We start from the raw sequence: 21,555 nt of genomic DNA, 5'->3' as shown, positions 1-21,555 counted from the left end.
CAAACCTTCTTTGCCACTTGAACCTCGGGCCAATCCCTGATTGCAATACCCCTTTGGAATTCCCCTATTCTTGGAGACCCCATTGGCCATGTGACCCATCCTCTTTACCCTCCTACCCCCAGTGGTCCCAGACACTTGATGTAATCCCCTCACTCCTCCCCTGAGGATTCCCTATTGATTTGCTGTTTGTATCCACCCTCTGATTTGTATTTTTACAAAAGCCCTTGCACAGGAGTGTCCAGGGCTCTTGTGCCTCTGATTCCTTTATTTGGAATAAACCCTTCCTTGTGGAACTTCAAGACAGAGAGCCTCCTCCTTTCTCCTCTGCCTGGTCCCTGTGGTGGCTTGTCTCTTGCGCTGTACAGCAAGTGGCTCTGAGGGCTCTGCCTCTGGTAAATGCCCACCCTGGGGCAGCTCCCCACTCCTGGCGTGGTGCTGGAGTTCTAAGAGCCAGCCTGGGCTCTGGGTACCATGGCAGCCATGAACTGCCCAGCACCTGCTGGGCCACACTTTGCCCTCAGCCTTCTGCTGTAAAGCTGAACTCATTGTGTTCAAGTCAGATTTCCACTGCATTTATGTCATTGTAGTCAGATGAGAAATTGGCCCCTTAATTTGAATACAGTGGTGTGTAGAGCTTTAGTCTAATGTTTTAATGAAGCTGACCGATGCTGTGATAGCAAGGTGTGTTTAACAAATCTGCTATTGCCAGAAGGCTTTTGTTACTCTGAGACTGTGCTCTACACATGGACCAGCAGAAGAATTAAAGCCAAATCCTTCCTCAAGAACTGGAGGATGTCACATGTGGGTAATGAGCTTTTGTAAGGAAGAATTTACTGTTCTTTTTTCTACCAGGTGACCCTGTGTTCCAACACCGTGATGGAATTCTACAGGAGATTGCTGGTGGACCTGGAGGGTTTTGGTGAGGGAGTGGCATCAGTGGTCATCACAGCCAGGTACCAGCCCTTCCTGGCCTCCCCCAGGCACTGCCTTGCACAGGCTTTGCTGCCTGCAGCTGCCAAGGAGAAGAGCTGCTTAATGGCCTCATGTTGTGCCAGCTGGACATGAGAACAGCAGTGCTTGGACAGCAGCCTGTGGTGAAAAGCACCCCTGCTCACAGCCCAGCACAGTCCTGGCCCTTTTCTAAAGGGACCAGGAATGGTATCATTGATTGGCCTGGGTTTTGGTGCTTGAGGTGGAACAAATTTCCCAAGGGCCTCCTCTCCTTCTTCCTGCAAGAGATGGAGTTGTGCTGGTTGTGACCACCCTGCATTGGTTAGGGCTGTTCAATGCCCATTTGACAGTGACCAACGTGTTCTGCTCCATTTCACAATCTTTGGGGGTAAATGTTCTCCATTCTCTCAGTATCTCTGATTCCCTTGGGGTCATCTCTTTGCCCAGATGTCTTGTTCCAAAGCTGCATGTGTACCCCCAAATCCTTCTGTACCACGAGTGCCACCTGAAAGTGCCGTACGAGAGGAAGCTCGTCATCAGGAACCTCAGCAACCTTCCTGGCTGCTATGGGCTTATTCCCCAGGTTTGGCATCACGTCCACCTCCTCCTGTCCAATATTATTGGGGAGACTATTAGTGGAAAAAAGGGTTTGGATAAGACCTTGCTGGTTTCTATTCAGTCTTAAAGATCTGCTGAGAAAAGGATCCTACCTGAATGTAAACCTTAGGATGCAGTTTAACCTCCTGAGGAAACAGTTTATGTTCTAGTCTAGTCTTCAGGGTGTTTTCTTGTGGGAGGTCTTAGAGGGTTGTGAAAAGCTGCTGCATCCACAGACACCAGTGCCTGTGCTGGCAGCCTCCTTGCAGGATCCCCTGGGAGTGCTAAGCCTACAATTCTTGCAGCTTGTTTGTGCCTTTACCTTTGTCCTGGGGAGTTTTAAACGTGTGTGTAAGTTGCTGTTGCGGTGGATGTTAAGGAGTCTAAAGTTTCTCCAGAGGTCCCTCTGAAGTTGCATTTCATTCTGTCCCTTCCAGCAACGCAAGGACGACTCTCCCGTGCTCTACTCCAGCCCCAAGCCCTGTGGGATTGTGCAGCCTTACGGCACTGCAGAGATCCCAGTTATCATCGAAGTGCAGACGCTGGGCGAGCATCGCACCAAGGCTCTCGTCGGCGTGTTCGGGGATGAGAGAAACCCACGGGTGAGTGCAAGGGGAGATGTGAGCCTGTGTGCAACTGCTCCTGGCAGGGTGCACAGGGACAGGGATTCTTCCAGGGAAAACAGGCCCAGGCTGCTGGGGAGAAGGACAGCAGGGATGGGTGGCACAAGCAGCCCATGCCTCATAGGTGGTGATCTCAGTGTCTGACGCAGAAGGGAGTTCATCTAAGCTGGAATTGAGGGTAGTTTTAGTTAATTAAGCTTTAAAATGCTGTTAACTTTGGAAACATCTGGTTTCAAATGTCATCCCTCTGAGCACAAAAGAAGATGTCAGAAGACTTCTGGGAACCTTGAGCTTTGTGTAAAAGAAAGGAAAGCTGGCATTTGAAGACTGGTTGCAAGGATTTAAACTTAGATTAAAACATAATGAAATGATGATGCCAAATTCCCTGGATGGCATCAAACATCTGAACCTGGGCCATTGTGGCACTGCATGTAAATCAGTGAACAGCAAGGACAGGCAATGCAGGCTGTGCCAGGGAGCTTGAAGTTTGACCAAACAGTTGCTTTCAACTATCAGGCTGCTTCCCTTAAAAAGGAGGGTTTCTCCCTGCCAGAATAACCAGTTGTTTAACTGTCAGCCTGGTCTTAACTAGAGATTTCTTGCAAAGCTTTTACCTTTGGGCCAATAATTTGTAGTTGGAAAGGTTCTCTTACCTTAATCCTTTTAAATTTGGAGGTGAACATGTAATTTTCTTTTCCTTTTTTCCCAAAAGCCCAGCATTTCAGCTGGAGTGTGGTAGCTGTCCCTAAAGCAATAACTTGAGCAGGGTTGAGCTGTTGAAGCTTTTTTAGGTTTCCCTGTTGTGGTTTGTTTTGAGTGGTTTTTAATCTTTCCTGCCTGCTTCCTGGAACAGGGAGTAGAATTACGGAGCTCTGGACGGCTGGCAGCAATCTACCCAAGTCCAAGTGTGTTAGAGTTTGGCAGCATCCCAGCTCTACAGCCTGCTTCACAAAGCTTTACCCTCTTCAACAAAGGTCTTGTCCCTGTAGACTTCAGCATGGAAATGGTAAGTATCTGTGGGGCTGTTTTCCAGGGAAATGGACTGGTCAGTAGCAGCCATGACTTGGCTTTTAAAAGCAAGATTTCCATATTGCCCTGTGTGAGAGGAGGCAAGATACTCCAGTATTCCCTCTGAGCGAGGCAAGAGGAACCTGGCTCTGGAGTGGTTTTAGCTGGGGCACCCCTCAGTGAGGTCAGGTGCAGAGATGTTGGAGCAGCAATTAATCTGGGTTGCGTTGACAAGTTCTCCCTTAATTTTATCTTTTGTCTTTAGCTGTGTGTGTCCCATTTTGGAGCTCCGAGATCAAGAGAAACCTGTGGTCCTTTGCTCCCCAGAGCATGGATTTCACTGTGGTTTCCCTGTCCCATCTACATTTGCTTTGTGCCAAACTGCTGTTAATAGTAGAGAGCAGGGTATGAGGTGTGTCCTCAGACTGCTGGTGGGGAGGCAATTTTCACACCTCCTGGGGGTCAAGCCAGCTGGGCAGTGCACACAAAGACAAGGGTGGGGGTTGTGCACCCCCCAGCCTGTGATCTCTGTGCTATTGAAGAGCATCTTTGGGGAGCAGCTGCAGAGAAAGGCTGTTTAATATGTGGGGGCTGCATAGGGCAGAAGGAGCTGGGGCTGCTCCCCTGGCAGGGGGAGCAGGGCTGGTGCAGCCAGGAAGGGCTTGTAGGCTGGGCCTGGGGCTGGCTGGGATGTCTGCTGGAGGGGGAGATCTGTGAGGGGCTTGAGGTTTCTTCTACTTCACGCTGGCTGTGTTGAACTTGTGGAGCTGGTTAAAACCTGATACCATGGACTTGGCTGTGTCTGTGGATAAAGCATCAGGCCATGTGGGAGAGTCCAGCCACAGCCTCCTGGGCCAAGGAGGAGGGGTGTGACTTTTCCTCTTGCTGCTTTTCCAGCTGTTTGGGAGATAAATGTTATTCTAAAGCGAGGGGTTTTTTCCAGGGCAGCTTTCCCTGACTCCACAATGGAGTTCTGCTTTCAGCCTCTGCAGGGAGCAATGCCCCTTGGCTGGGTGCTCATGGTGTGTAAAGGTTGGGTTTCATGTGCTCCTGCCAGGGCCAGACCTGCAGAGCAGTGTCTGCACAGCTGTGCTGGTGCAAGGCCTTTCCTCCCTCCTTTGGGCAGCCTCCAGCTCTCTTGGCCAATCTGTGAAGTCCATGAGAAAGCAGATGACAAGAGTTCTTGGGAAGAGTGGGCCATGCCCACAGAGCACATGTTGTCCAGTTTTCTTTCTGCTTCCTGCTTTCCTGCTCTGCTATAAGCATTTGGAGGTGACTTTTCTTTAGGCAGAGGGCACTGGGGCACCTCTCTACAGCTGATGATTGGTGGGGAGTGAGGGCTTCAGTCCTTTAGGGGATGTTGAGAAGCACTGATGGCCCCTTGGGAAAGATTAGTTTGGTATTGGGGTTTTGCTTACCTGGTTTTGCAGAGACATTCTTCAGGCTCTCAGCAGTGTCCTCCAGCCATGTGATTTCTGCAGTGGGATTTGAGCAGTCCTGCCTTCCTCTGGCCTTGAGCCTTCGTGAGAGGCCAGGAGAGAGAAAGCAGCTTTCCTTGGCCCACAGTGCAGAGAAAGACTGGGGAAGGAACACTCTCCTGAGGATAAGCATCCCTTGGGTTGGGCAAAACGGGGTTAATTGGGTGAGTCCCTTAAAGGAGGGGAAAATACAGGTTGTATGAGCTCTGCTGTTGCCCAGTACTGTAGCTTAACTTTAGGGAGATTAGGCCTTCAGGATTTTTATCCTCCCCTCTTTAGTCTTTCCTTTTCTTATATCCCACAAGACACCAGGGTGTGTGGTTTCCATCCTAAATGCATATTATGCTTGTCTTACAGGCTTCCAAATCCAACTGCTATGTTATTGAACCCAGTGAAGGAGCGATCCCTGCTAGGGGTGAGGTTCCTGTGACTGTCACAGCAACCCTGGATGACACTGTGGGTTTTGATGACACTGTCCAGCTGTTCATTGGGAACAGCCTTTGGAGCAGTGTCTTTCTCCAGGCTTTTGGCATTGGCACCACAATTGTCACAGACAAACCATTTGCCCCAGAGCTCAACTTGGGATACCAATTCAGGTAGGAGATCTCTCCACTCCCACCTCTCCTCCTGTCTCAACAAGGAGCAGTTTTTCTGTAGTCCTTCAGGCAAGATCTTCTTCAGAGTTCAAAGCCCTGACTCCTGCCCTAAAGGCAGAGATTCCTTTACAAACATGTGATGGGCACTTGAGAGTTGTTAGACACCTTCAAAAGCCACTGAAAGGGAAACCAGTTGCTAAATTGCCACAAACTGTCTCTAATTCTAATACATTGATGTCCTCACTTGATGGAGTAATGATCTCACAGGCTGCCCCAGAACTAAAGGTTCCTGAAATGGTGCCCAGATGAGGCAGTCCCTCCATGTGGCTGAGGCACCAAGGGAAGATCCTTTCTCTTGCCCTTGCCCTTTCCCAATGGCACCTGCCAGGCAAGCAGGGGCCCTGGGAACAAAGAGACAGGAGGGTGACAACCCCCACCAGGAAGGCAGGAGCCCACAGAGCAGTTCCAGAGGCAGAGTTGCCAGCAGAGTTTGCAAAGTTCACTTCCAAACAGTTTCTAATTGCAAAATGAAATTTCAAATGGCTACCAGTGCAGAGCCAAGGCTGATACGAACGAGAGAGGCTCTGCTCCCCTGGTTTCCTCTCCTGGAGCAGGCAGATGATTTTTACCAGCTTGCTGGGATCATCCAGAAACTGCCTCTGAGCCGGCTTTTAGGAATGCCTGCAATCCTACCCCCACACACAAGGTCCCCAAGGGCAGCATCTCAAAGATTCAGTTTCAGCTTTGGGCACAGATGAATACAAAATACAGCAACAGTATGAATCACCCCAGAACAAACCTTTTGGGGGAAAACACCACGTCCTGTTAGCCTCACCTGGAAAATGTTACATTACCATTAGAAACATATTTCTCTTTGCAATAATGACATCCAAAGGGCACCTTATCAGACACCACTTCTGGTCCACATTAAGAGCTGGAAATGAAGACAGTCTCTAAGCAATTAACACCTCAGGTTGCTCACTGGGAGCAATCTGATGACCAGGGAAATAGCTACTCTCATACTCTTTTCCATCCTGCCTTCTATTCCAGCCTCGTGCCCTGTATCCATCAGTTCAAAGTAACAAACAAGGGCCGCCGTTACCATCAGCTCTTCTGGAGTGCGGAATGCTACAGCCCACCTGAGGAGGGGGGCCAGAGTGTCTCAACCCTCAGTAGCCCCAGGGCCAAGGATGATTCCCAGCGCCCCAAACGTGCCAGCCCCGTCTTTGGGCTGGAGCCACTGTCAATGGACCTGCAGCCAGGCCAGTCTGAGGACATGGTGCTGCGAGGCTTCTCCCGCATGCCACAGGTGAGATCCCCTCCTCTGGGCTTGTTCCACAGGCCCTTGACATTTGCCTGGGGAAATGAGCAGGGGCCTTCACAAAACTGATTTAAGGCTACTCGTTTCTGTGGCAGCACCAGTTGCTTTCCTTGCTGGCCACCATCAGAGCAGCTGAGACTTTATTGTGATTCCACAGCTAGCAAAACCCAGTGCTGATCCCAAAGCAGGGGTGGATGGAAATATTGCTCTTTTGGGGCAAGCAGTGTTGCATGCTGAGTCAGCAAAGAAGGGCAGAGAAATAAGTTACACTTAGACTAGGAGTCCAGAAAGAAAGTGAACTAAACAAGTGCCGAGTGGTTTATCTGGGGTGAGCACGGAGTAAAACAAAAGCCATGTCAAGGGAGGGGGTTTCTCACAAGTGCCTTTTGTGCTTTTGGGGTGCAGTGTTACAGACAATTGAGCACAGGAAGAAAAGGGGGCAGGGACTGTAACTGTGGCAGGAATAGGGCCCGTGGTGGGTGCAGAGCCAATGCAGGGCATTTGCAGGGTGCCCTGCCACTACGCACTGGTGACAAGTGACTCTTGCTTGCAGGAGGTGCAGGATTATGTGTTCTGTGAAGCCATCATTGGGACATCCCCCAAGATGGAGAGGATAATAGAAACAATCATTACCTGTCAGTTCATTCACCCCTCTATAGAAGTATCAGCCAGACAATTCTCTTTCTATGTGGAGAAGGTAAGTCTGGATTGCATGCTGGCATTTTAACAGCATGGCTGAGGGGGGGGTGTGCTTGTGTTAAAGCCCCTCTTTACCCTTCCTGAGGCACTTTGTAAATGAGTGAAGATGCTTTTAGAGATGAGACTGGTATTTGACTTCCCCAAAGTAAAAGTGCAGTTCCAGCTGCAGTGCCACGGAGATGGTGGCCACCCCAGAGAAATGCCAGTTTCTGTGCTCACTGTAAAGGGAGGCTTTTGAGGACCCTCCAAGACACGGTGATGTCTCTACACTGATGCTGCAGGGAAGCTGGGAAAACTGGAGATTCCTGTGAATTCCTCAGGCTGACAAGGAAAAACCCAACATCTCCTGTGTCTCTTTGCCTTCTGTGCTGTTGGCATGGATGCTTGATGGTACAGCTATATGGATCAGCTCTGTGCATTTCCCTAAGCCTCCTCTGCTTCAAAGGACCCCCAGGCATCCTGCAACTGCAGTGATGATAACACTGCGGCAGAGCAGGTGCCCTTTAGTCTCTGGATCCCAACTCCAGCATCATCTTTCTGCCTCCTGCAAGTTGTCTGAAAAAGAGAAGATGGTTAATGATTTGGTTTCTGTAGTTTCAGGCCTCTCCTCTGGTTCCCAGGCTTCCAGTGAAGTACAGAATCCCTGGAACAGGCAGTTCAGATGTAATTGAGAAGCTTTTCAGCTCTCCCTGATTCTGCCTGGGTTCTGCTCGATGCCACACACCCAAACTGATTTATTGCATACTATGGCACAGCACCTGTTTGGTATCAGTACATGCAGAAGTCGTTTCCCAAAGTCTCTGGTTTCTCTAAACCATGCAGGAAGCCCAGCACAATGCTCAGACAGGAAGGAAGAGCCCAGGCTGATCAGAGCTTTGAGACCACAGACACCTTGTCCCTGTAGCAGGGGCTGCAGGACCCGTGGTGCAGACAAAGTGCTTTTTGAGGCTGCTAGAGCCAGGAAGGTTGTGAGAAATGACTGTATGTGAGTGAAGATCCTCTAGTGCTGTTCTGCCCAATAGAGAGACAAAAGTGGAGACAAATGGCCTGGATTCACTTTCTGCTTTAGATCTTGGGTCAAGCAGCCACCTCCTCTCAGGGGCCTATTCCCTCATCTGTACTTGGGAGTTTTCCCTGTCCTCCAGAGGATGCTGTGGTTTCTAAACATGAAAAGCATCTGCTGTCAAGAAATACCTCCTGGAAGGGTAGAAACAAATAGAAAGAGTAAATAGAAATGTATGCACTCGTGAGGCTGAAAAATGTGAGCTGCAGCAGAAGCAGAAGGAGGTCTGTTTCTAGTTGAGGCTGTTTTTCCTTGTCTCCTGTTTCCATAGAAACCCAGCGATGTCCTGACACTGCAGTACCAGCCTTTGTCTTTAAAAAACACCTGCCTGCTGCCACTGGACCTCATGCTGCACTTGGAGCAGCCATTCCTGGTCTGTGATAAGGAGCAGCAGCCCCTCCCAGGTGGCCAGGTGAGCAGCCCTGGCCTCCTCCAGTGGGGTCTGAAGAGGAGGGATGTGGTGGTGCCTTTCTGTTGGGAGCTCCTTGAGTCAAGAAGTTTATTCTGTAGCATCAGCAGTGGGCTGGCCTGAGCTGCATCAGCAAAGCTGCTGAAGGAATCAAAATCTTATCTGAATTGAGAAGATCCATCCTGGCTTTAAGGCACAGGGAGAGGGGAGCAGGCAGCTGGGTCTGGGCAAGCCATGCAGGGAAGGTGTCTCCTGGAAAGCCATGCCAGCTCTCCAGCAGCCACCCCCTTGTACTGGGGCTGAGCACAGAAACGGGAGCCTGAGGGATCCTGGACTGGACTGTGGTGCCTGCAGCCAGAGCCCTGCTGGAGAGAGATGAACCATGAACTGAGAAGCCCGTGCTGGGGTCACTTGGAGCATTGACTGTTTCATGCTGTCAGACCTTGGGACATCATCCCACAGGTGATTAATTACTGCTCATCTCCTTGCAGCCTGTGAGAGTGGATGTAGGGGAGACCTGTCATCTCTACATCGTGTTTGACCCAGCTTATGAACTGGATTTGAAGAGCTGGAAAAAAGAGAAGGTTCTGAAGATAGACATGGTCAGGGGCCATCCTTTTGTGGAGCATATCACCCTTCAGGGAGAAGTTCACTTCCCAAATCTCCAAATGCAGCCCAGCTCCGTGGAGTTTGGCTGCATCATGGCTGGCACTAAAAAAGTGCGTTCCCTGGAGATGACCAACTGCAGCCCACTGCCCGTCCAGTACCGCTGGTCATTCCGTTCCGACAGCGAGGTGACCAGGTTTAGGTATGTGCACCTTTGCCCTCCCCTTGAAGCTCTTCTTGCTGTGTCCTGTTTGTACTTGGCCAAGAGCAAAGCTGTTTGCCTGGCATCTGACAAATGGCACTGAGCAGCTGTGCTCAGGCTGGATGCTCAGGGAATAGGTTTTCCACCACTTTGGTGCTGCACAGCCCCCACAGTGGTTTCCCCTGGGAAGGAAAGCTGGGGTGAAAGCTGCTGTCTCAGACCTCTGTGGCCTGAGACCATGTCCACCTTGATGAAGGGCTCCTAGTCCCTGTAGTCTTGTAATTAAAAGGTAACTTTTGTAGTTACAAGAAGAACTATGTCAGTGGGGTTTTTTTTTAGAAAGGAATGAGGCACTCGAACCAGATAGCAGCCACAGGACAGCTAAATCTTTCAGAGAAAAGAATTTATTGCTCTCTTATCAGAAGAAATGAACTTCTTCCCGCCTCGAAGGCACTGTTAGGATTAGAAGGAAGAAGTAGATGAAGACCAGACAGAATCCTGTGTTTGAATGGAATTGATGCATCCTGTATGAAGTGTATGAATATGCAACGGGCTATTGTTCTCAAGGGTTAATCCTTTGTTAGTGGGGGTCCTTTTTCGGGCTCGTGCTGCCCAGAAAAAGGTACCCGGACGTCCGTAACTCTTTGTATTTGTTGTCCCATTTGTTGTCCTAATTCAAATTGTCCAAATTATTTTTACTCTAATTGTATTACTATTTTTATAACCGTTTTATTACTATTAAACTTTTAAAATTTTGAAAACAAGTGATTGGCATTTTTCACAATAGTTCTCTTATTTTCCAGAGATGAGCTTTGCCCACCTAAATTCAAACCCCAACCACCAAAAGGGAAGAATACCAGTTTGGAGTCCCCAGCATCTCGATGGAGACACTTCAAGATGAGACAGGAGCAGGCAGCCAGAATGCTGAAAGAAGTGGATGATTTTACCCAGTCTTTAAGAGACAAGGTAGATTTTCTTGTATATCTGCTGCTTGTGTTGCCTCCCCAGCCTGCCACCACCAAGTCATGCTCGTGCTGAGCTCCCTTTTTGCTGCCCTGCTGTCCTGTGCCCTGACAGTGGGCTGGGCAGCAGGGCCAGTGGCTGGACATGGGCTGTGTGGGAGGGAGAAATAGGAGAGTTTTCCTTGGAGAAGCTCACTCAGGTCCTACAGACCTGTGTTGAGTGTGGGATTTTTTGCCTTCACAATGAAAGATGAGGCTTTTATCTGCATCATCATGGTAAGGCCTCCAGCTTCCTTCCCAGAGCAAGCTGGGATGAGTCCTGATCTCCATGGAGCCTCTTCCCAAGGCAGCCAGACTCCCTGTTTGCAGGGCTCTGCTTTCACCCAGAGCTGCTATTGCACTGCTGGCCCTGGAGCTGTCTTACAAACGGAGACTTTGCAACGTGGCTGTCTCTTCCTCCCAGCATAGAAAATGGCTTCTTTTTCAGGTGCAATCAGATCAACTTCCTGAATTCCCCCGCCTCCAAGTAGGGTTTGAGGGAATCAGCAGCTCCGTGGACGAACCGCAGCCTTCCCTCGAAGCAGAGAAGGTAGGAGGGAATCTGTCTCACTTGCACATTGTCAGTGTGGCCAGCAGGGCTGGAGCTCCCAGTGCCACTGGTGGGCCTCAGCATTGGCCACAGAGGGGCCTCCCATCCCTGCAGGCCCATCACAAAGTGCTGCTGAAGCAACTGGTAGTTGGAGAGGCCATGCAGGACACGTTGTAGGGCTGCCCAAGGACACTTTGCAGCACCTATGGAGGGCACTGCTCCCCCTGGAACTCCTCAGGTGGTCCATAGGAAGCTTTTGCAGGAGCTTTTGCTGTAGCACCTTGAGAAAGCAGCATTTAAATCAGAGAGAGGGGAAGAGCCTCAGGAGTCAGATGAGCTGGGCTGGAGTCCTTCGCTCAGCTCCGAGAGCTCTCACTCTGAGCCTCCTCCTTTTCTAAAAGCAGTAAGAAATGCTTTTTAAAGGCAAGTTGTGCATCAGAGAGAATTTCTACTGCCAGGAGACATCCCAGTTCACTTTCACGTAATGTACTAATTAATGCATTGATCTGTGAGTGTGGGAGAAGATTTTCCCCATGGTCCCTGCACTGGTCAGTGGCATGGATGCAGGATGAGATGAGGGTGATTCTGGCAGTGTTTGGGGAATAGGCCCCTCCAGGTACAGCTGCACTTTGCTCCAAGATGCTCTTCTGCATCCATTGCCATGCTCAACAGCTCAATCTCTCCTGTCTTCCATCCAGGCTTTCAGTATCCTGCCAATGTCAGGTGTGCTGCAGCCAGGTGAGAGCCAGCAGGTCTCCTTCACCTTCTCTGGCCACCTCAACACCATCTCCGATGTCACGGCGCTGTGCCACGTGGAGGGAGGCCCCACCTACGAGGTGCTGGTGACCGGGGAGATCTCACGTGTCCGCTACTCCGTGAGGCCCCAGGAGATCAACTGTGGCTTACAGGTACCACACACATCCCTGGCACAGCTCCTTGCCTTGGCACCACGGCCAGCAGGTTCCTGCCCACCTCGCTCCAGGGCTCCCTTCCCAGCCCCTTTGTTGGCTCTGGGGCTTGGAAGCCCAACCTTTGAGGGACACATCTGGCATCCAAGCTGCTCTAAAATGGCCATCTCCAACCCTCTCCACAATGCTGGGAATGCCTCTTTTTCAGGGTACCTAACACTGCCTCTGGGGCAGGCAGGCTCCCAGTGGGGGTGCTCTGAGGGGTGTGTCCCTGAGACATCTCTCTGCTGATCCACACCTAAAGCCTGACCTCCAAGGAGATGCTCTTGTCTAAAGCTCTTGCTTAATCCACACAATAATCAAGGGAAGAAGTTGGGCTTCCAGTCACTACCGTTGGAGAGACTGTCTCAGAATAATCCCCACTTCACTCTTTTCCAGTCAAAAGCCCACAGATATTTCCAGCTGCTGGCCCTGTCTGTGTTGCCCTGGGTGACTCCCTTGTTGCATCTATGTTGCTTGCCAATACTTGTATGCAGGTGCCTTTTCTCCTGGAATGCCTCAGTGCTGTCTCTGTTTCTCCTGGCTGTTGGTGACCCCTCAGAGGGCAGAGGGCCTGTGTGCCCTGGTTCATTTATTGCTGGCCCTCACATGGTTGTTACCACAGCTCTGTGTGCTGCCAGAGCTGCCTGGTGCTGTGCAGGTACCCTGTGAGTCTCACTCACTGGATTTTGATGAGCAGTACCTTGAGGAGGAGAAGGTGAGAAGGCAGGTCTGGTCCCCATGGACACGCTGCCCAAGCTTCACAGCACTCCAGCATTCCCAGGCTTGTGCCAGGGAGATGGAGGCAATCCCCAGGGCAAAGCCAGCTCTGCTGACATGCTGTGGGAGGACCTAAACTAAATAGTTGGTGTTATTGGGAGGAAGGGAGGAGACAGAAAATGGGTTGATTGAGTCTGTGTGATGAAAGGCAAGAAAAGGAATCTTGCGTATGGTTTCTCTTCCCTCCACATACAGATCCTGCGGATGGCAGTGGGGTCTGAGTACCAAAAGAGCTTTGTTATGCCTCCACGTGCCATGGGTGAGACACTGCCTCCAGAGGTGCTGCAGGACCACGAAGCACACAGGAGGCCAAAGGCTCAACAGGCAGAGCTCAAGCCCATGGCAGAAGCCAAGGCCAGGGCTGAGTCTGAGTCCAAGGCCAAGGCCATGGGCAAGGCAGCAGCAGGTCAGAAAAACAGTGAGGGTTTGGTGGTGTCTGTTTTGCCTGTGGTCCAGCCCATACACCCTGAACTCTCTCTGTCACCTTGCTCTCCAGGGAAAGCCCATTCTTTTAGCAGCTGCCTGTTCCCCAGCTTGGTGGAGGAGCTCTTGGCTGAAGCGCTGTGGCATCCTCTACCAACCCTGAGTGTAGCCAAAGCAAGCTCCTATCTGCCTGCCATAGACTGGGGAAATCATCAGGATATTTCCTTGTGTCCCTTAGCCACAAAGACTAGGGCTGGATGAGTTCCTCAGCCAGTAGGACCAGGTCTAATATCACTGGCTCTTTTATATTTGCACCTTCCTAGCAACAAAAGAACAATCTCATCTTGCTTTCACCGAGTCTCCTTTCCTGGGATCCAAGGGCATGGGGACTTTACTGCCCAGCCATAGCTTGGGGGATTGTCTGAATTCTGGGGGGGGATACAAGCTCCCCAATATCTCCTGGGATGATAGGCTGGGTCAGGAAAAGCTGTGAATCCTTGCAGCTGACCCAGAGCACCCAGGTCAGCTTGCAGTCACTCATGGTTTCTCCTCTTTGTGCTAAAGAACTGCAGCGAGAGAAAGCTCTGCAGAGGAAAGCAGAAGTGGATAAAATAGCACTGGAAAGGAAGCTCATACGGAGGAAAAGGTGAGTAAGGCTTCCATGGGTTACTGCTGTTCCATGGGTTATTGTCCCTGGAGGGCTTCCCTGCTCCAAGGACTCTGAGCTCAGAGGTGCTGGATAGCAAAGGCCAGAAGCAGCACAGGGATGGCCATTCTGAGCTCCCTGGCTGCCAAGAGAGGAAGGACCTTCTTCTGTTGAGACAGAAGATCTTCTTCTCTATTGGAGTGCTGAGCCCTCCTGGCTTAGCTGCTGCCTGCAGGGAGCTGGGCTCTGGGCTTGCCTTGGCACTGCCTCTAGAGGTGTCTTTAGGTCCATGGTGTTGAGTTGCACCTTCTTGATCATCTCCCTTCACCAAAACAGTGGGATTGTGGTATGGGCAGGTGTGGGGCACAGAGCAAAGCTTGGTTTGGGTCCTGCTCCTGCCACAGCATTGCAAGTCCTTGCAATGCTGATCTGCCAGGCTTCTCCTTCTGGTGGGACACCACCCACAGAAGCTCACGTCCTTTAGGCTCCCCTTCAGCTGCAGCAGTAGGCCAGCCCAGGAGAAGCTCAGCTCCAGCAAGGCAGCCCAGCTCAGGACACACAGGCAAAGTGTGGAGCTGAGAGTGGAGGCTGGTTAAAGCAAGTCTGTGTATCAGCACTTCCTTCAGCCCAGGCTGAAGTTGGTTTCATGGGGAGGAGACAGATGAGGCTGTTTCAGATGGCTTTCATGGCAGAGAGCACCGGTTTGCTTGCTCACAGCTGGGTTCCTGCAGGAAATCTGGCTGACAAGAGCCTGTCTTGCAGGAGAGGAGTTCCTGCAGCCTTTGCTTTCTGACTGATAGGATTATTCTCATGAAGGAGCAGGCTGTGCCCTGAGGGGTGCTGAATGAGCTGAGTGAGAATTGTAGGAGAGATAAGCAGATGTCAGCAATCTGTGATCTGCTTTAAACTGGGAAATCAAGAGACAAAGAGCATTTTCAGGCATCAGCACAGAGAGCTGCTGGATCAGCCTTTGGCAGTGGGCTGGAGGTGTCTGGCTGTGCCTTAAGAGGGAGCTTGCACAGCCAAGACCTTATGATGGCAAGGTTCAGGTTTGGCTGGTCCTGGAGGTCCCCTTGCACCAATGGCATCACTTGGGATGTTCCCAACCTCTGTGGGTTGAGAAAAATTCACGGAAATGGTCTCGTGGTTCTGCCTGGCCTCAGGGTCAAGGAATGAAGTGCAGGGCCGGCCAGGACTGCTGAGCCCAAGTTTCTGGTGGGGACTCTCAGCGATTTTTTCTGTTTTGTTTGCTGAAGGGAGCTGAAGCAGCTGGCTCAAAAGCGTGAGGAAGAGGCAAAAGCCTTAGAGGAGGAAGAGAGGCGGAAGGAGGAAGAAAGGCGGAAGGAGGAAGAGAAGCGGAAGAAGGACAAGAAGGGTGTCTCTGTGGGGAAGCAACCTCCAAAAGCAGAGAAGGGGAAAACCAAACCCCCAGAGAAGAAGGAAACCAAGGCTCCAGAGAGGAAGGAAACCATGATCCCAGAGAAGAAAAACAAACCTCCAGAAAAGAAGGAAACCAAACCCCCAGAGAAGAAGGAGACGAAAATCCTAAAGAAGGCAACCGAACCCCCAGAGAAGAAAAACAAACCTCCAGAAAAGGAAACGAAATCCCCAGAGAGAAAGGCAACCAAAATCCCAGAGAAGGAAACCAAAGCTCCAAAGAAGGGAGAAGCAAAAGCCCCAGAGAAGGGGGAACCCAAAACCTCAAAGAAGGATGAAACCAAAGCCCCAGAGAAGGGGGGAACCAAAGCCCAAAAGAAGGGGAGAACCAAAGCCCCAAAGAAGGGAGAAACTGAAATCCCAGAGGACGCAGCTGAGATGGAGAACTTGATCCAGAGGTTTCAGATCTATGAGTCATTGCAGCAGAATTTCTCCTACTGGAACAGAGTTCAGGGTACTGTGCAGATACCTGTGATCCAGAAGGGAAACAAGTTCCAGCATGCAGCTGGAAACCAAGGTCAGAAGACCAATAAGCCTCAGGAGAAGGTGAAGAAGAAACCTGAACAAAAATGTAGAGACCAAAGCAATCTTTAGTCATCTCAGCTGGAGATGCAAAGCAAAGTTACAGAGGGGACAGTCAGATGATGATGTTCCACAATGACTGGGTATCATCTGTGCTGATGGGGAGGTTACCCCTTCTTGGGACTCAGTTTTTTCAGGCAGGGAAAGATTATTCTTTAATCACTCAACTCAGTTTCTACAGTTTCAGACCTCGTGTCCAACTTTAATTAGTTAATAGATTTCTTTCTAATTACGCTATTGGTTAATAAAATATATTTTACTTGTGCATCAAATCTCTCTATTGTATTGTTTACTTGTTCTCTGCACTGATTCTCATGGGACAAATCCTTGTTGTTGCAGGTACATTTGTTTTTCACCCTCAGAACAGATTGTTAACAAACTCTCATTCTCAAAATAGCTTCACATGGGAACTTGTAACTGCTTCTCTGCACTTAGAAGAGATGACAGGCCAGCTGTTAATATTGCAGAACAAGGCCTGATTTCATAAGGCCTTTCTTTTATCATTATTCTACCTGTCTATGACATCTCCCCCTTTTCATTCATTTAAAAAAGGCTCCTATGTTCTGATGTTGAAACAGCTCACTCTTGTGAGGGTATTATCTCATGAAGGTTTTCACTGGTTATTATCTGTTAGACAACTGAAAGGTGAATAAGCCATAAATGAAATAACAGCATGATGGTGTACTGGAGGGATTAAAGTTGTAAAAAGCATATTAGAATTCTAAGTAAATCAGTTATGAGAAAAACTCATGGGAACTGCAAATTCCATGGAAACAGAAATTCAGTACGACTTTTTAAAGTGCAGGGTTACTGAAAAATAAATAGAATAACGTGCAATTTAGCATATTGCTGAACAACCCAACAGCTTTTTGTGACTGTATCTGGCGTCATTTTATATGGCAAATTTGTTAGCATTCTTGTTAAAAATATCAGACCATGTTAAAATTTGATAGGTAATAAGGCGTTGCATTTACCGCTTTTCAATCTCTCCAGTAACTGTAAAACTATATAAAAGAATCAGAATTTAGTCAGAAAACGAAATAAACTTAAAAAAACCCTATAGCAACACGTTTTCAAGGCGCACAAACACAGTAGGTAAGGCTCCTGCCTCCTATCAGACAGAAGTAATCAAGCAGCTCTGCGCCAGAGCAGGGGCCTGTGCCGCCCACAGGGCAGAGGGAAAGCCCTACAAAAAGGGAAACTATGGGGAGAAGAGAGGACATTTAAAGTGCAATGACATAACTACACATCAATAAAGCTTCTCTTAATAGTCACACAATAGTCATCCCTTCATTGCGCGGGCCAATCCTCTCATTATCCATGGATCCCAGCAGGGCCCTGCGGCCGTGAATGCGGCCCGCTCTGGGCTCGCCTGGCTCGGCCGCCACAGCGCCCCCGGGGCCGCTGCACCTCTGCTCCCCCAAAACACCCGCGGGGAAAAGAGCAGGGCAAAGGCAGCAACACAAAACAAACTCTAAAACCCGCGCACAAAAAGATAAACACAGAAAAGGCACAAGCTGCATTTTATTTCATCTTCTGCCAACACAGTCACTGACTGAGAGTTGCATTTCCACGGCAAAGATCTGCCTTTTGAGAAACTTCAAACACAGAAATATCTTTTTTACTAGATGTGTACAAGGCCAGGCCTCATTGGAGGCACAGCTTTTCTCACAACTCTGCATCATCTTTAACTGAAAAAGAATTAAGCAGTATGGTCATGAGTCTGGCATCTCAGCCAGAAAGGCCAGGTATTAGAGGGAAGAAGTCAGCCTATAAAATCTGATTAGTTTTCCTCTTCCATTGGTCTGTCAATAATGTTAATCAGAATGTATCTCTACATGTTAACATGAAGGTGTTTGTATTTACATAAGCAGTAATATATCTATAAAGACTTTTGAATTCTCTTCAAGGACAAGAAAATTTGAACCAATAATCCTTTCCTAATAGACAGGTCCAGTTTAACTTTTCACTGAAGATGTTAAACCCAAGGGTAGTTCATGTAATGCTGTCCTTACATGTCGCTATCTTCATGCACAACAGCCCATCTTTATTCTTCACAGCTCACATTTAGATGGTTTTCTAAAGGCATTGTCTTTCATTTTAATTGGTTAGTAATTTACTGCAATTCGCTTCATTGGTTGGTAGTTGCTAAAGTACATGTTAGTCAAAACCTTTCCTCCCTAACGAGGTTTACATTCTTGTCTCCTGGATAGAAGCTGTGGGTAGAAGTCTTTCTTCTTTTTTCTTCTCCTTTCTCACAGGAACTTGTCAGGCTAGCTGTTAGCTGTACTTAGCTGAAGCAGCAGGCCTGAGCCATAATTTTACAAGGGTAACAAAGCTCTTCTTTTATACGGCTTTACAATATTGTATGTAACAATGTTGTATGCAACATTGACATATGATTATTTCAATCTTAAAGAATAATCTTAAATTTCTTTCCCATGAATTTTGACCTTTGTAATATTTGTGTATGATATATTTGGAGTTAAAATCTGGTTTGAATCATCCCTTCATAGAATCACAGACTCATGAAATCATCAAGGTTGGGAAAGCTCCCTGAGACCACGGAGTCCCAGCTGTGCCCGATGCCCACCTTGTCCCCAGCCCAGAGCCCTGAGTGCCACCTCCAGCCCTTCCTGGGACACCTGCAGGGATGGGCACTGCCAAGCTCCCTGGGCAGCCCCTGCCAAGGCCTGAGCAGCCTTTCCATGGGGAAATTCCTGCTGGTGCCCAGCCTGAGCCCAGCCTGAGGCCGTTCCCTCTGCTCCTGTCCCTGTCCCTGGGAGCACAGCCCGACCCCCCGGCTGTCCCCTCCTGGCAGGGAGTTGTGCAGAGCCACAAGGGCCCCCCTGAGCCTCCTTTGCTCCAGGCCCAGCCCCTGCCCAGCTCCCTCAGCCCCTGCTGGGGCTCCAGCCAGGATAGCATCCTAGTGCTATACAAAGAGCAGTGCCGTAGGTGCCTTTATCACCACATTTTAATCTTTCATAAATACAGAAAGACTCGTCAGAAAGCACTAAAGTCAAGTCAGCAGCAAAAGTGCCAATGTCCTCTGCAAAGCAGCGCGGCCCGGCCCGGGCCGGCCCCAGGCTCGGTGCCGCGGTTGCCCGGTAACCGCGCCCGGGCCCTCAGCGTCTGTGACGGCGCCGTGGCCTCAGCGCCCGCAGCCGGCGCTGCTGCTCATTCGCACTCGGCATTAGCCAAGCGAATGGTTCGCAGAGATTGGTCTCTACGAGTCCTGCGATTTCGCGGAGAATTGGTCTCTGTGAGCAACTCGGAAACTCGCACAACATTGGTTTCTGCTAGGGACTCCTAAATTCACAGAACATTGGTTTCTGTGAGGGAGTCCTGAACTTACAAAGCATTGGTCTTTGTGAGGGACTCCTAAATTCACAGAACATTGGTTTCTGTGAAGGAGTCCTGAACTGGCAAAGCATTGGTCATTGTGAGGGAGTCCTGAATTTCGTTTGAAGGTAAATATTGACTCAAGTTGTACTTTCTGGTTTTGACACATCTCTGCTCTGAAAGAGAATGCCAGAGGGAAATACAGGATGGGATAATGCCAGTCTTCAGTTTGGTGGCATGTACAGCTGAGGGGATGAACCATATATGGTCTGCTGATGGTGCTTTTTGTCTCACCGAAGAAATGCAACATTTCCTAAATATCCTAGTCTATCCATTTTTTCCTATAGTATTTATTTAAACTACTTATAGGTGAATGAGTTCTGTTCAAGTTTCAGGGGGTTGTTATGATCTGGTTATTAAAATTATTAAGGAGATGCCCCTGGATTAAGGTGCAAAACATGACCATGTGCCAAAGTCAACAGTTTGGATTTTATGGAACAGTAAATGTAAGGAAGAGAGAGGGATAAAGAAATAGCAAAAGGAGGGGGGGAGGGAGGGAGCTGGGAAGGGGGGAAGAAAGAGAGCGACAGAGAGAGATTTAGTAGAAAATATCACCATTCCATGGATCCCATCCCATTCAATCCTCTTCTGGTCTTCTCTGTGGTGAGGCCTCACAAAATGTAAGACTCCAAAGGATTAATGCAGATTTGGGCAAGGTGGCACTGCCCAGGTAGCTCCCTGGGGTGGGGCAAGTTTGGCTCTGTCTCTTGCTACTCTCAAATAATATAAAATCTTTAGCACTAGGATATCCTTTGAGTCTGCCCTGAATTGGGTTGTGGCTTTTCAGATCTGTTGTGTTACTTTGCATGCCCTGCAGTCGTCTGGTGCAAGGCCTCAGGAATGGCTCTGGGGGCACTTTGGAGGTCTTTGATGGGTTATGACACCCCCTCAGCTGCCCCTCATGGGAAGGTCCCCTGGATGTGGCCTTCTGGGGCTGGGGGCTTCTAGAGCTGAGCCAGTTTGCCTGAGGGAGGATGGGTGTCCACTGCCCCTTAGCAGAGGTTGTGCCACACGCCCAGAATTTCCTCCTCCCCCCTCTGTTGATGGAAGGTTTGAGTGCAAACCTGGCCTCAGCAGACGAGTCTGTGGCTATGACTTCCCCAGCCTGAAGGCAGACAGAGCTGGTTTTCAGCACAGCTGCTGGGTCTGGCTTTAGTGGGGATGTATTTTTCTCCCTCAGCCTTGTTCACTTCTCCCCAGACCTGAGCTAATGGGATGCTAGTGTCAGCTTTATCTTGTCTCAAGTTCCCTTAGGCAGCTTAACTCACAGTGCCAAGTTCCAGTCAGGAGGCATTTTCAGGGAAGGGTGGGCTTGGGGGTCTCAGCTTCTTTATTCAATTTTGTCACAATGGGCAAAAAGTTCTTTATAGCAATATTTAAGCCATTAACCATAACACTCCAGTCTCTCTCAAGTCCTGTGAGGAGCAGCTGAGAGAGCAGGGGTCATTTAGCCTAAAGAAGAGGAGGTCCACTCAAGCTGTTTTTAAATAATATTTAAGCTACAGCTTTGATTGTTCTAAGTATTTTTAATGTTGAGCATTTTAGCTCCAGGTTTCAGTATGATCCATCTTTGAATTGCACAAGGTAACCATGTAGTTCAAATAAAGTCCAACTAGAGGCCTAACAATACTAGCTGCTTATGCCAAACAAGCACATAGCTACTTTCAACTCATAGAAAATCTTTAGCACCAGTATATCCCTTGAGTCTGCCATGAACTGGGTTCTGGATTTTCAGAGTTCCATTGTTGTTCCTTCCAGTTCTGTTGAGGGACTGTCACTCATCTGTGACATCATCACTTCACAATGGCATCTGGATTCCCAGGAAGGACACCAACACCTCGACTTTTGCTTAGGGAAGGACTTAAGCCTAATACTGTGAGTAGCCCCTGGGGCTGTGTTCAGGCTGGAAACTGCCCTGGTGTCCCTGCTCTCCCTGCCCCTGTTGTCCAGCAGTGCTCTGAAGCTGCAGAGCCCCTCCCCAGCCCTCTGTGCCATGCTCCTGTTGCTGGGGCTGTCCTGGTGCAGTAGGGAACACTGTGGGATGTGTCAGGGACAGCCCAGCGCCTTGCCTGGCTGTGCCAGCAGAGCCAAGTGAAACCAATGTACAGCTGAAGCCCTCAGCATGGGCTTCTTTCCTTCCCCTTTGCCACAGCAATTCCTTCTGTCAGGCTGGGCACTCACCTGTGCTGCTCTGACCAAGCTGCCCTTGGGCACCTGGGCATGTGAGGGGGAAA

At 49.5% G+C, this 21,555-nt stretch overlaps 1 protein-coding gene across 1 annotated transcript in view; it reads left to right on the top strand.

Annotated features, from left to right (window-relative positions):
* Positions 1-16,109, top strand: part of LOC139604485 (hydrocephalus-inducing protein-like) — a 41,583-nt gene extending 25,474 nt beyond the window's left edge. Inside the window, exons 10-24 of the mRNA XM_071455638.1 lie at positions 853-953; positions 1,399-1,534; positions 1,986-2,150; positions 3,025-3,177; positions 5,015-5,253; positions 6,304-6,562; positions 7,128-7,271; positions 8,608-8,748; positions 9,237-9,553; positions 10,357-10,519; positions 11,003-11,104; positions 11,803-12,012; positions 13,027-13,237; positions 13,819-13,900; positions 15,157-16,109. Coding sequence (XP_071311739.1) covers positions 853-953; positions 1,399-1,534; positions 1,986-2,150; positions 3,025-3,177; positions 5,015-5,253; positions 6,304-6,562; positions 7,128-7,271; positions 8,608-8,748; positions 9,237-9,553; positions 10,357-10,519; positions 11,003-11,104; positions 11,803-12,012; positions 13,027-13,237; positions 13,819-13,900; positions 15,157-15,931 — 3,198 coding nt within the window. The 3' untranslated portion in view covers positions 15,932-16,109. The remainder of the gene's footprint in view (positions 1-852; positions 954-1,398; positions 1,535-1,985; positions 2,151-3,024; positions 3,178-5,014; positions 5,254-6,303; positions 6,563-7,127; positions 7,272-8,607; positions 8,749-9,236; positions 9,554-10,356; positions 10,520-11,002; positions 11,105-11,802; positions 12,013-13,026; positions 13,238-13,818; positions 13,901-15,156) is intronic.
* The last annotated feature ends 5,446 nt before the right edge of the window (positions 16,110-21,555 follow it).

This window comes from Agelaius tricolor, unplaced genomic scaffold (genome assembly GCF_023055355.1).
Source record: "Agelaius tricolor isolate 1412-34295 unplaced genomic scaffold, bAgeTri1.0.p SCAF_51, whole genome shotgun sequence".
Lineage (NCBI taxonomy): Eukaryota > Metazoa > Chordata > Aves > Passeriformes > Icteridae > Agelaius > Agelaius tricolor.
This window is presented reverse-complemented; position numbering and strand designations above follow the sequence as displayed.